This window comes from Diaphorina citri, unplaced genomic scaffold (assembly GCF_000475195.1).
Source record: "Diaphorina citri unplaced genomic scaffold, Diaci psyllid genome assembly version 1.1 scaffold1382, whole genome shotgun sequence".
Lineage (NCBI taxonomy): Eukaryota > Metazoa > Arthropoda > Insecta > Hemiptera > Psyllidae > Diaphorina > Diaphorina citri.
In genome coordinates, this window is record NW_007378808.1 from 1 (window position 1) to 12,366 (window position 12,366).

The 12,366-nt window shown below is 38.4% G+C and overlaps 5 protein-coding genes across 6 annotated transcripts; 4 read left to right on the plus strand and 1 right to left on the minus strand.

The window, feature by feature from the left end:
• Positions 1-6: 6 nt before the first annotated feature.
• Positions 7-2,940, plus strand: LOC113470079 (probable WRKY transcription factor protein 1). 2 transcript variants are annotated; one of them, XM_026828248.1, is made up of 2 exons: positions 7-2,275; positions 2,516-2,940. In XM_026828248.1, the coding sequence occupies exons 1-2, from the start codon at positions 163-165 to the stop codon at positions 2,875-2,877; spliced, it is 2,475 nt and encodes an 824-aa protein (XP_026684049.1). In that variant the 5' UTR covers positions 7-162; the 3' UTR covers positions 2,878-2,940. The 2 variants fall into 2 exon arrangements, with proteins under 2 accessions (XP_026684049.1, XP_026684050.1); XM_026828249.1 differs by having other exon boundaries at positions 7-2,253; positions 2,494-2,940.
• On the minus strand, positions 2,910-4,385 carry LOC103515612 (DNA primase large subunit-like). The gene is made up of 3 exons (XM_008480546.2): positions 4,096-4,385; positions 3,577-3,942; positions 2,910-2,947 (listed from the first exon to the last, which is right to left on the minus strand). Exons 1-3 carry the CDS (start codon positions 4,286-4,288, stop codon positions 2,910-2,912), a joined length of 597 nt encoding a protein of 198 aa, XP_008478768.1. The 5' UTR covers positions 4,289-4,385.
• Positions 4,386-4,947: 562 nt separating this feature from the next.
• Positions 4,948-6,392, plus strand: LOC103515613 (luc7-like protein 3). Its single transcript, XM_008480547.2, has 2 exons — positions 4,948-5,128; positions 5,555-6,392. Exon 2 carries the CDS (start codon positions 5,556-5,558, stop codon positions 6,390-6,392), a length of 837 nt encoding a protein of 278 aa, XP_008478769.1. The 5' UTR covers positions 4,948-5,128; position 5,555.
• Positions 6,393-6,500: 108 nt separating this feature from the next.
• LOC103515614 (serine/arginine repetitive matrix protein 2-like) lies at positions 6,501-8,517 on the plus strand (the record flags this gene model as incomplete). The annotated part of the gene is made up of 2 exons (XM_008480548.2): positions 6,501-6,545; positions 7,171-8,517. Coding segments are annotated over exons 1-2 (1,392 nt in total), but the record flags the coding sequence as incomplete, so codon positions are not given.
• Positions 8,518-8,560: 43 nt separating this feature from the next.
• On the plus strand, positions 8,561-9,462 carry LOC103515615. Its single transcript, XM_008480550.2, has 2 exons — positions 8,561-8,899; positions 9,072-9,462. The coding sequence occupies exon 2, from the start codon at positions 9,079-9,081 to the stop codon at positions 9,460-9,462; it is 384 nt and encodes a 127-aa protein (XP_008478772.1). The 5' UTR covers positions 8,561-8,899; positions 9,072-9,078.
• The last annotated feature ends 2,904 nt before the right edge of the window (positions 9,463-12,366 follow it).

A 12,366-nucleotide genomic window follows, 5' to 3' on the forward strand; every position in this document is an offset into this window, starting at 1 on the left:
CAGACTCCTCCTGTCATCAATCGAACAGTTTCCATAAACTATCACCAAATAGACTACACTAGTAAATCGTCAAAAGCATCAAGTAAGAAATCCTTCGCTCAGAGTATTAGACCGAGACTATCCAGTATAGTTAAATCATTTGAAAAGAAAGTGCTGAAAAAAATGAGAATACTATCGAGTGATGGAAAAAGAATGCCAAAGAAAGACAATCGGGCAATCACTGGGTCACATGACGATGCGAATGTGAAAGAGTTCCTAAACCTGATAACAGAAGAACTATTACCATTGCCAGAAATCAAAAAGAATCACAGACCGATACGAAGAAGCAGCAGTAGAGAATTAGCAAGCATTATCATCGTATCAGATGATGCTAGAAAAAGAGAAACTTGCACACAGACAAGTCTTGTCAGAACAGTTCAAGATACAAAGGAGACAAGCTCTTTAGTAAAAACAAACTCACCCGATCACGACAGTCATGGAGTAAAACCAAATCAAGAGGAAAGGAACAAACAAATATCCAGCATTATGGCAGTGTATAATAAAATTGACAAAAGCAAAAAATCAACTGAAAACTATCAAGATATTCTTGGCCAACTACAGCTCACATACTTAAGACAAAATGACGTAAAAGCTGAGCTTAATGAAGAGGAATACAAAAGACCAGTTGAAATCAAGGAAATATTCGATGAAACTGAACTATCACAAAATGATATTACAAAGAAAAAGGAACCAGATGCAGATATACCAGCGTATATCATACCAATAGACGAAGTTATTCGAGAAATACAAGATTGTAAACTTATGTTTGGATATGACGAAGAAATTGAACTTGAAGATTTACAACTTGATCAAGAAGTTACTGAGCCAAGTAATCAAATCCATCCAAAATCTCAAAGTAGATTTAATATGTTGGCAATAGCAAATGAACCGTACAAAAATGACATTGGTGTAAATGATAACTATGATGAAACAAACGGGCATAGGAACCAAAACAATGATGCAAGGGGAAAAGTAGACAATAAAAATATAACCTCTCAAGAAAATAAAGTTGACAATGCCTTGGCAATTATACACATTAAATCTAACTCTAATAGAGTTGATGTCAATCCAGAGCTAAGTGATCTTCAATATATTACACAACCTAATAATCCAAGTAAAGAAACTCGTAATGAAATCAATATCAGACCAAAATCTCAAGAAAACAAAGCTAAAAACATCTTGGCAACGATGTGTAAACTCAACGAAAATGACAAAGAGACAAGTGATGTCACAGATATTCTACATCCCCTTGACTTAAATGAAGAAATTGAGATTGAGAACGAAAAGAGATCGAAATCTCGGGAAAACAGAGCCAAAAATCTGCTCGCAAAAGTATGCGAACTCAAGCAAAGTGATGACGAAGATGAAGTCAAACCTATCGATGTAGGACTGAACACAGGACTGTTACCAATCGCAGACAATATGAGTGAATTGGGTGAAGCAAGTAATATGGGCGTCGTTGTTACAGAAGTACGTGATAGGAAGAATCTACCATGTCAGTATGTACGAAAGAACAACATACACAGAACACACAAAAGAGATCCCATGTCCAATGCTAATCAGCCCAGGCAATGTACTCAAAACACCTCACACATACAACCACAGTGCCAGACAACAAGAGGAAATAATTCCCAGAAAGGGTATTTCACAGATATGATCAACATGATACTAGAATCCTACATCGGACTGAGAGATGTGGACATGAGAAAGTACAACTACATAAACGAGCTCATCGCCTTTGTAGAAAATCTCAACAGGAGTCCAACAAGAGCAAACCAATACCAACAATCCCTCACTGAACTAATCATACAGGAAATAGAAGATGTTAGTGACACAGACAGTACAAGTGCTCCTCAAGCAACCACTTCAAATCAAATCAAAACAGTCAATGCAATTTCCAATGCAGTTGGGCAAACTAACGCGGACAACGCAAGCAAATTTGCGGAATTCTACAATCCAACAAAAATTGATAACTTGAAGAGCCAAGCTGGTACTAAAGAGGCGAACAAACCAAACACACTAACCCAAAGAGCCATAAATATTCGAAGCCGAATCGGACAAACTACGAAAATCAAACCACCGACTCTTATAAAAGGACATTTGAAAAGCGCTTGTGCAAATGGAAACAAAGAGGGTGCTAGTAAGACTGAAAATGTCAAAGCAATGGTAAACAAAGATAGTGCTGCTAGAAAACCTGAAAATGCTAAAGCAATGGTAAACAAAGACGGTGCTGCTAGAAAACCTGAAAATGCTAAAGCAATGGTAAACAAAGACGGTGCTGCTAGAAAACCTGAAAATGCTAAAGCAATGGTAAACAAAGACGGTGCTGCTAGAAAACCTGAAAATGCTAAAGCAATGGTAAACAAAGACGGTGCTGCTAGAAAACCTGAAAATGCTAAAGCAATGGTAAACAAAGACGGTGCTGCTAGAAAACCTGAAAATGCTAAAGCAATGGTAAACAAAGACGGTGCTGCTAAGTCTGAAAATGCCAAAGCTACTGTCCCACGGAGTGGTCTGAAAGTTAATACTTCGGAGATACGAAGACATAGATATATTAGAAGTCGAGATTATTTTAAAAGTCGAGATGGTAAAACAGACAAGACACCCAATACACAAAAAGAAACTACTGAAGAAAATATAGTTGATCAAAATGAAGCTAACAATAGTAACAATACACCTAATGAAAATGAAGCTAGTCACACACCAGATCAAAATGAAGTTAGCCATACAGATAATCAAAATGAAACTAACAATACACTTAATCAAAATGACACAAACCATACAACCAATCTAAATGAAGCGACAAAGCCCCAGCTGGATGATACAAAAATAGCTTAGATGTGTAAAAAGGAGCTAATAAAATACGAGTATTACACTAGAACAAAAGGTGTTATTCTTGAAGGCAGACCTTAAAGTCAACCAGTAAAGAAATTATTAAAAGGTATTTAAAATATTAAAATAAAACCAAAATAATGAAAGAGAACACCAAAAATGGTGACACTGTAATTTTATTCTTTCTGTAAATAAAGTCTAAATCAGTGGCTGCAAAAATATTTACAAATAAGAAATAATATAGGTAATTAAGAAAATACAAAGTAAATGAAGGAAGAAAAATAACACTTTCTATGTAGTTAGCTTTGCTATACTTATTTGCAAAGAAAGTAACAATCAAATCTTCATTTCAATTTCTGCAATACTTACTTGTAATAGAAAGTAAAAATCAAATATCAATTTCAATTTCCAACCTTTTTCAAAGGTTGATTTCAAAGTTCAAACATACATTACTTATAATAATTTTAATCCCTCATAATATAAAATATTAAAAAAAAGAAAAAAAAAAAAAAAAAAAAGAGTGTGATTTCCTATCTTCCCAAAATGTCATCAAAATTAAACAAATTATTGAATGAAACTATGATAAAACAAACAGATGAGTAAATTGACAGTTGAGAGGAACAATTAAAAGTAGGCACCTACTGAGAACATAGGGCAACTTCCAAGATATTTCCATGAGTTTTTCCCCTTTAGGATTCAACTTACCTTTTGATTTATCTATAAGGCCATTGGAAATGTTAAGTAAACCACTAGTCTCCTCTTCCGAAATACTCATATAGCAGAAATCATTGCTCTTCAAAAATGCCTGTCTGCCTTCACTGCTCAGCTGTGTCCACCTCAGTCTAAACAAATCCAACTCCTGTGCAATGAACCATCTACGTAGTTCCTCTGTCCTTGAATAAGTTAGCCGACAAATGAAATGTGTGATGTGATCTTTTCTCCGTGCTTCATAGTCTTGTTCTAGCTTCCCGAGACCATTGCCTGTGAATACCTTGTGAAATGATTTCATCCCTTGGGTTTTGATTTCATCTAAGATTGCCTTTCGCCATTCTTCTGAATATCTTGTGATTCCTGGAGGAAAGAAAGCAGAAAATTGAAATACATACAGAAATTGATCTTTTTTGTTACCGCTCTCAATCAATAGACCACATAATTAGAAAAGTATGATGTTATTTGGGTAATACTTGATATTCTAGTCTAGATTTATAGAAGTTCTGTCCTCACCTTTAGTAGTTGTCTGTTCTATGATCCTCAATACTTTGACTCGTTCCAGAGCCTGGTCTTCGAAATCTCTCAGTGTAATCTTTGAATTGGGGGGTGTCCCATACATTTGCAAATCATTATTGTACAACCCTAACTCGTACTCTGAAAAACCCGTGTCCACCAGAATCCTACGCTTCCGGGCAACGAAATTCATTTTCCAACACTAGGATAGCAATTAATTTGACACAAAAACGGCAAAGAAACGAATAAATTAACACCAAAAAAGTCCGGAATCCATGAAAAAATGTCAAAAATCCATTTCTAACAGAGCCAAAAATCTGCTCGCAAAAGTATGCGAACTCAAGCAAAGTGATGACGAAGATGAAGTCAAACCTATCGATGTAGGACTGAGCACAGGACTGTTACCAATCGCAGACAATATGAGTGAATTGGGTGAAGCAAGTAATATGGGCGTCGTTATTACAGAAGTACGTCCCGTGCATAAATTATGCACATGAAGGATTTTTTGTCGTCAGCCCGCAAACTTGAGCGTGGTTGATATCTGGACGGATAACCGACCGTGAAGAATTTTTGGTTACACTTCTCCTCAAACGCTCATCGAAATGATCGAATACATAGAAGAAGAAGAAGAAGAAGAAGAAGAAGAAGAAGGAGAAGAAGAAGAAGAAGAAGAAGAAGAAGAAGAAGAAGAAGAAGAAGAAGATATATAACAAAGAGTAGTGCTGTGAATTCCACACAAGTTTTGAAAACGCTCTGCTTTACCACAAATAATTGAGCTAGTGCTTTACACACTTACCCAAGTGGAGTTTCAAGTCGGCGGCTGACTGGGCGGACCATTAACCAATAACCATACTGCGGTTCTAAATTACGAACCAGTAGAATAACGCCCATTAAATCATGCCCAAGTTTAATCACACAGCACACACCTACACCTAAATTCATTCTCACTTCACAACAAAGATTGTCTCAAGTTATCTCACAACACAGATTATCACGCTAAGTTACCTCAAAAACACAGGGGAGAATACAGGAGGTAAGAAAGACTTAACACCTACGTGAAGATCAGGAGCGTATTTTCTAAAGTCTAGCTTTCTCCTGGAGGGGGGGGGGGGAAACACACCCGTCAAATAATGTTTTATACTTGAGCCAGCCTAGTTAGCTTGTAAGGGTAGCGCTTTTGCCTTGAAAGGAACAGGTCCCTGATTCGACTCCCGCCCGGACTGAACTCTATCCTAAACAGATAAGGTTCATTCTCGGGACGGCTGGCTTTCTCCTATCCTGTCTTCTCTCTTTGCTTTCGGGACGATAAGACCTCAGCAGTTATGTCCTTCTATAAAACCTCTTTTTTCTTCTCTCTCACTCAAGTTGTGATCAAATCCCAAACCCGTTCTTCCAAGGAATGACTTGAGATTTGCCGACAAAGTACAAACTAACACCTGACTTTTCCCTCCCAAGGAAGAATGAGCGAAAGCAGCAAGCGCATACCGCCGTCCGAAATACTCAACAAATATTTCAGCCTCCAACAATGCATGTCTATCGATAAAAACCTGCTTGACTTGCAATCTATCCAGCGCCACGGCATCAAATGCAAACAGCGCGGCCCTCGCACACGATCCTCAAGGTCACGTCACAAACGGTCAAGGTCAAGGGATAAATGTTCAAGGCCGAGGGATAAACGGTCAAGGTCGAGGGAAAAATGTTCAAGGTCGAGGGATAAACGGTCAAGATCGAGGGAGAAATGCTCCAGGTCTTTTGACGAAGAATGCGAATGCGAATCGGACGTTTCCGTCGAAGGTCGGAGTGATTGTGAGACTGGGATGGAACTAGAAGTTGATGAAGACAATGAACAGTCCGAACAAGAACTGGGCTGGGAAGAGGCGTCCGAATGCGAAATGGTCAAGATAGAACTTGTGGACACTGAGAGTGAAGTAGAGGGGAGTCCAAGTGGAGAAGACAGAAGTCGCAGTAGATATGGCAGTAGAGAAGACACAAGTCTCAGTAGATACCCTAGTAGAGAAGACACAAGTCCCAGTAGATACCCGAGCGGAGTAGACAAAAGTTCCAGTAGATGTAGTAGAAAACGGAACAGAGAAGACAGAAGCTGCAGTAGAAAACGGCACAAAGAAAACCAGTGTGAAAGAAGACACAGGAGTCGTAGCCGACACAAGACCTGCAGACATAGAAGTCGTAGTGAACACACAAGTCGCGTCCATCGACATCACCGGTCATGCAGTAAACGTCGGCACAGAAGTTCCATTCGGAAGTTTCCGATTTTTCGCAGTTTGTACAGAAAATAAGGAATCCAATGGTGAAAACCGCATCTCCCTAGCACATCTAGAAGTGGGTTAGAATTTGTATACGTGAGTCAGTGAGTGAGTCAGTTACACAAGCGGCTGTACGTAATTATGGCTCTCACTCACCCACTATCTATTGAATTGTTCTCTTGGAGGGTTTCAGCAGTCATTATATTATACAAGTTCTGTGGGTCAACTTCAGAACTTCAAAGAAACTTCAAACTTCAAAGAAGTTCTGCACAATATACCTGCCTTTTGGTTCTCCTTATCAAGTATTGAATTGTTGATATTTGGTTGATTTTTTTTTTTTTCGAAGTTTTGACAGAGGGAACTGTAACTGCTAAGGTCTTATCGTCCCGAAATCGAAGAGAGAACGAACATTATCCATTCAGGATAAAATCCGCCCCGGGCGGGAATCGAATCCGCGGCCTAGCGCTTACAAGGCAGACGCGCTACCAACCAAGCTAACTAGGCTGGCTAATTGAAATGAAGAAATCTAGTGCCAGCCTACTACAGTTAAACTGTTAAAATAATGCGCCTGCCTTTTAAGCTAGATCTTTCCTCCTAAACAGATATTGTTCGTTCTCGGAACGGCTGGCTTTCTCCTATCCCGTCTTCCTCTCTCGATTTTTTTTTTTTTTATGGTAAGACTTTAGCAATTACGGTTCTCTCTATCAAACCTCTTATTGTAGTCGAGTGAATAGGAACACATCACATGCTTTCAGGCACACTTCATTTGTCAAGGGTCTAGGTTTACCATACCCTTTGGATTTAACGTAAGTGTAGATCAAGATCCAAGTCTAGATCAAGATCCAAGTGTAGATCAAGATCCAAGTGTAGATCAAGATCCAAGTGTAGATCAAGATCCAAGTGTAGATCAAGATCCAAGTGTAGATCAAGATCCAAGTGTAGATCAAGATCCAAGTGTAGATCAAGATCCAAGTGTAGATCAAGATCCAAGTGTAGATCAAGATCCAAGTGTAGATCAAGATCCAAGTGTAGATCAAGATCCAAGTGTAGATCAAGATCCAAGTGTAGATCAAGATCCAAGTGTAGATCAAGATCCAAGTGTAGATCAAGATCCAAGTGTAGATCAAGATCCAAGTGTAGATCAAGATCCAAGTGTAGATCAAGATCCAAGTGTAGATCAAGATCGAAGTGTAGATCAAGATCAAGATCCAAGTCTAGATCGAGATCCAGATCCAAGTCACCCAAACCGAAACGATCTGCACTGAAACGGAAGTCCAAATATGATTTGGTCGCTTCAGATCAGTGCGTTTGCTTGAAAGGTTCCCACCATCAAATACCAGTTCCGGAACAGGACCAACCAGATTACCTCCAACAACCACAAATACATCAACATGGGTACCACCCTCAGCCATACCCGCAGCAACCTCACTATCACCAAGGATCCTACCCTTACCTCCCTCAAACCAAAGTGGCGTCAACCTGTACCAGTTCGACCAAAGTAGCTGGCACCTGCACCAGTATGGATAGTGCCCAGGGGAACGTCTGCAGCTTCATACAGAATCCTAACAAACCAAATCAACAGAACATGGTCAAGGTAATCTCTCAAGATCCGACCAAAACCGTGCTCGTCACAACCAACCCTAACATCACCCAGGCGAATGCGTGTGAACTGTGTAAAGACATTAAGAAAGCACAGGAGATGATCGCGGCAGAACAGAACCAGTGTGGTACACAGCCAGGACAGAACCAGTGTGGTACACAGCCAGGACAGAACCAGTGTGGTACACAGCCAGGACAGAACCAATGTGGTGCACAGCCAGGCCAACGGGTTCCAATCAAAATCGGCAACTTTGAAAAGCTTGTCAACCCCGATGAGAAGTTCCGGGTGAAAATGTTCTTCTACACCGGAGAGCCGGGCAGTTCAAAGTGTAAGAGAACCTGTAAGTCTAAACGTGAACGTGGATCATGTCCATACAGTTCGACCTGTTTGCAGAAGACAACGGACACGTGCGATATAGATGCCTTCCTGAGAGGACAGGCGTCCAAAGACGACGGCAACAAAGAGGGAGAGGGAGACGACAAAGATGGGAAGAAGAAGAAAAAGAAAGACAAGAAGGAAAAGAAGGAGAAAAAGAAGAAAGACAAAAAGGATAGGGAGAGGGAGACGACAAAGATGGGAAGAAGAAGAAAAAGAAAGACAAGAAGGAAAAGAAGGAGAAAAAGAAGAAAGACAAAAAGGAGAAAAAGAATAAAAAAGAGAAGAAGGATAAAAAGAAAAAGAAAGGTAAAGACGAAGCTCCAGCGGAAGAAAGTGCTCCAGCGGAAGAAAGTGCTCCACCACCCGAGGCAGCACCCAGAGACACGGAACAAGTTCTATCACAATACAGACTGAAAACTTTAGATGAACACGGCACTGAAAGAGAAACAGTCATTGAATCTCTCCCTCCAAAAGTAACCTACATAGAAAAAGATATCGTTTTCAAAAATATCAAAGAAATCGCGCCACAAACTTGGGGAAACCAAATTGTCATCAAGAGTAAATATCCAATGCGACGAACTTTACAAGAACGAGCACCCAAGGAGTTGGCATCTCAGTTAGTTCACCACAGACCATCAACCAGAGGAAAGAGTGCTCCACCCAGGGTAAGACCATTGAGTACCAATAACATACATACAAAAGCAAAAGATAACAACAATTGTCATCAAGAGTAAATATCCAATGCGACGAACTTTACAAGAACGAGCACCCAAGGAGTTGGCATCTCAGTTAGTTCACCACAGAACATCAACCAGAGGAAAGAGTGCTCCACCCAGGGTAAGACCATTGAGTACCAATAACACACATACAAAAGCAAAAGATAACAATCAGACTCCTCCTGTCATCAATCGAACAGTTTCCATAAACTATCACCAAATAGACTACACTAGTAAATCGTCAAAAGCATCAAGTAAGAAATCCTTCGCTCAGAGTATTAGACCGAGACTATCCAGCATAGTTAAATCATTTGAAAAGAAAGTGCTGAAAAAAATGAGAATACTATCGAGTGATGGAAAAAGAATGCCAAAGAAAGACAATCTAACGAAATTCATTTTCCAACACTAGGATAGCAATTAATTTGACACAAAAACGGCAAAGAAACGAATAAATTAACACCAAAAAAGTCCGAAACCCATGAAAAAATGTCCATTTCCATTTGTTTACATTTTCTGTTTGCGTTTGAAAGTTCAAAACGACGAGCTCCCGCCAAAATAATTATGACGTCATTCGTGATCCATGGTAGAAAAAAAAGGAAAAAGATCTCCGTGCATAAATTATGCACATGAAGGATTTTTTGCAGAAATCAAAAAGAATCACAGACCGATACGAAGAAGCAGCAGTAGAGAATTAGCAAGCATTATCATCGTATCAGATGATGCTAGAAAAAGAGAAACTTGCACACAGACAAGTCTTGTCAGAACAGTTCAAGATACAAAGGAGACAAGCCAGAAATCAAAAAGAATCACAGACCGATACGAAGAAGCAGCAGTAGAGAATTAGCAAGCATTATCATCGTATCAGATGATGCTAGAAAGCGAGAAACTTGCACACAGACAAGTCTTGTCAGAACAGTTCAAGATACAAAGGAGACAAGTTCTTTAGTAAAAACAAACTCACCCGATCACGACAGTCATGGAGTAAAACCAAATCAAGAGGAAAGGAACAAACAAATATCCAGCATTATGGCAGTGTATAATAAAATTGACAAAAGCAAAAAATCAACTGAAAACTATCAAGATATTCTTGGCCAACTACAGCTCACATACTTAAGACAAAATGACGTAAAAGCTGAGCTTAATGAAGAGGAATACAAAAGACCAGTTGAAATCAAGGAAATATTCGATGAAACTGAACTATCACAAAATGATATTACAAAGAAAAAGGAACCAGATGCAGATATACCAGCGTATATCATACCAATAGACGAATTATGGCAGTGTATAATAAAATTGACAAAAGCAAAAAATCAACTGAAAACTATCAAGATATTCTTGGCCAACTACAGCTCACATACTTGAGACAAAATGAAGCAATGGTAAACAAAGATAGTGCTGCTAGAAAACCTGAAAATGCTAAAGCAATGGTAAACAAAGACGGTGCTGCTAAGTCTGAAAATGCCAAAGCTACTGTCCCACGGAGTGGTCTGAAAGTTAATACTTCGGAGATACGAAGACATAGATATATTAGAAGTCGAGATTATTTTAAAAGTCGAGATGGTAAAACAGACAAGACACCCAATACACAAAAAGAAACTACTGAAGAAAATATAGTTGATCAAAATGAAGCTAACAATAGTAACAATACACCTAATGAAAATGAAGCTAGTCACACACCAGATCAAAATGAAGTTAGCCATACAGATAATCAAAATGAAACTAACAATACACTTAATCAAAATGACACAAACCATACAACCAATCTAAATGAAGCGACAAAGCCCCAGCTGGATGATACAAAAATAGCTTAGATGTGTAAAAAGGAGCTAATAAAATACGAGTATTACACTAGAACAAAAGGTGTTATTCTTGAAGGCAGACCTTAAAGTCAACCAGTAAAGAAATTATTAAAAGGTATTTAAAATATTAAAATAAAACCAAAATAATGAAAGAGAACACCAAAAATGGTGACACTGTAATTTTATTCTTTCTGTAAATAAAGTCTAAATCAGTGGCTGCAAAAATATTTACAAATAAGAAATAATATAGGTAATTAAGAAAATACAAAGTAAATGAAGGAAGAAAAATAACACTTTCTATGTAGTTAGCTTTGCTATACTTATTTGCAAAGAAAGTAACAATCAAATCTTCATTTCAATTTCTGCAATACTTACTTGTAATAGAAAGTAAAAATCAAATATCAATTTCAATTTCCAACCTTTTTCAAAGGTTGATTTCAAAGTTCAAACATACATTACTTATAATAATTTTAATCCCTCATAATATAAAATATTAAAAAAAAGAAAAAAAAAAAAAAAAAAAAGAGTGTGAGCGAAATCTCTGTCTCCTTTCGGGAACGCATTTTGCCCATCTCGATATAATGCTCCTAAGATTCTTTAGTCTATTGTTACTTATAACGTTTCTAAGAATAGGTGCTGTTAAAGGCTAGTTCGTGACAGAATTTAACACGCTACAGTGTAGTCCGTAGTAGAAAGGTCTGGTTCTATCCTCACAATGAGGATAGCCGTCGTCCTCATCCGTGCACTCCTTTTAATATACCATCAGCTACTCCCAAGACCATATGACGCATCCGCAGTATTTTATTAATTACACATTTCCGAAGTTCCTAAAAGAAAAAAGAATCCCAAAAAGAGGTAATGAGGATACCCTAAAATGTAATAACATTCAGCTTAATACAACTAAAACGTTTGTGACTAACAATTCCGACTGCGTAAAAAGTAACAAAAATACCAGAGTTAATACCAACCATGAAGAAAAAAATTCTAGCTTAATCCGTCTAAGTTTGGTACTATCAATTCCGCTGCGTAATGTAACAAAATTACAGTATTAATGTCCATGTTCTAAATTCATATAATCCGCGTCTCAGTTGTTAAATTACTTACACACGTACTGTGTCGTTAATTATTTGTTGTGTTTCTGATTAAATATAAACATCATAGAAAATTCAAACAATTTTTTTTTTTTTTTCTTTTTTACGCAGTAATTGTTAATAATTTCCCCCGTGCCAACCAGGTCACCATTGCGCGAACGCAAGGTACGTCTTCCAGGGCCAAGCTTAGGGTAGGGTAGTGTTTTTAACCATGAGCAAAAAGCTAACGTTTATAAGTTCTGCCTAATGAAAGACCATAATAAACACAACTGGGTCGATGGATTCGCCTTCATTAACACAGAGAAGAACGGGTAGACTACTCTCCGTATGATGCCCTCCCGTACGATGCTGTGTCCCGGTATTTCGCAGATTACCATCGTCAATCAGGTAACGTGCTTTATTTTTGCCGCCACCTGTGTGTAG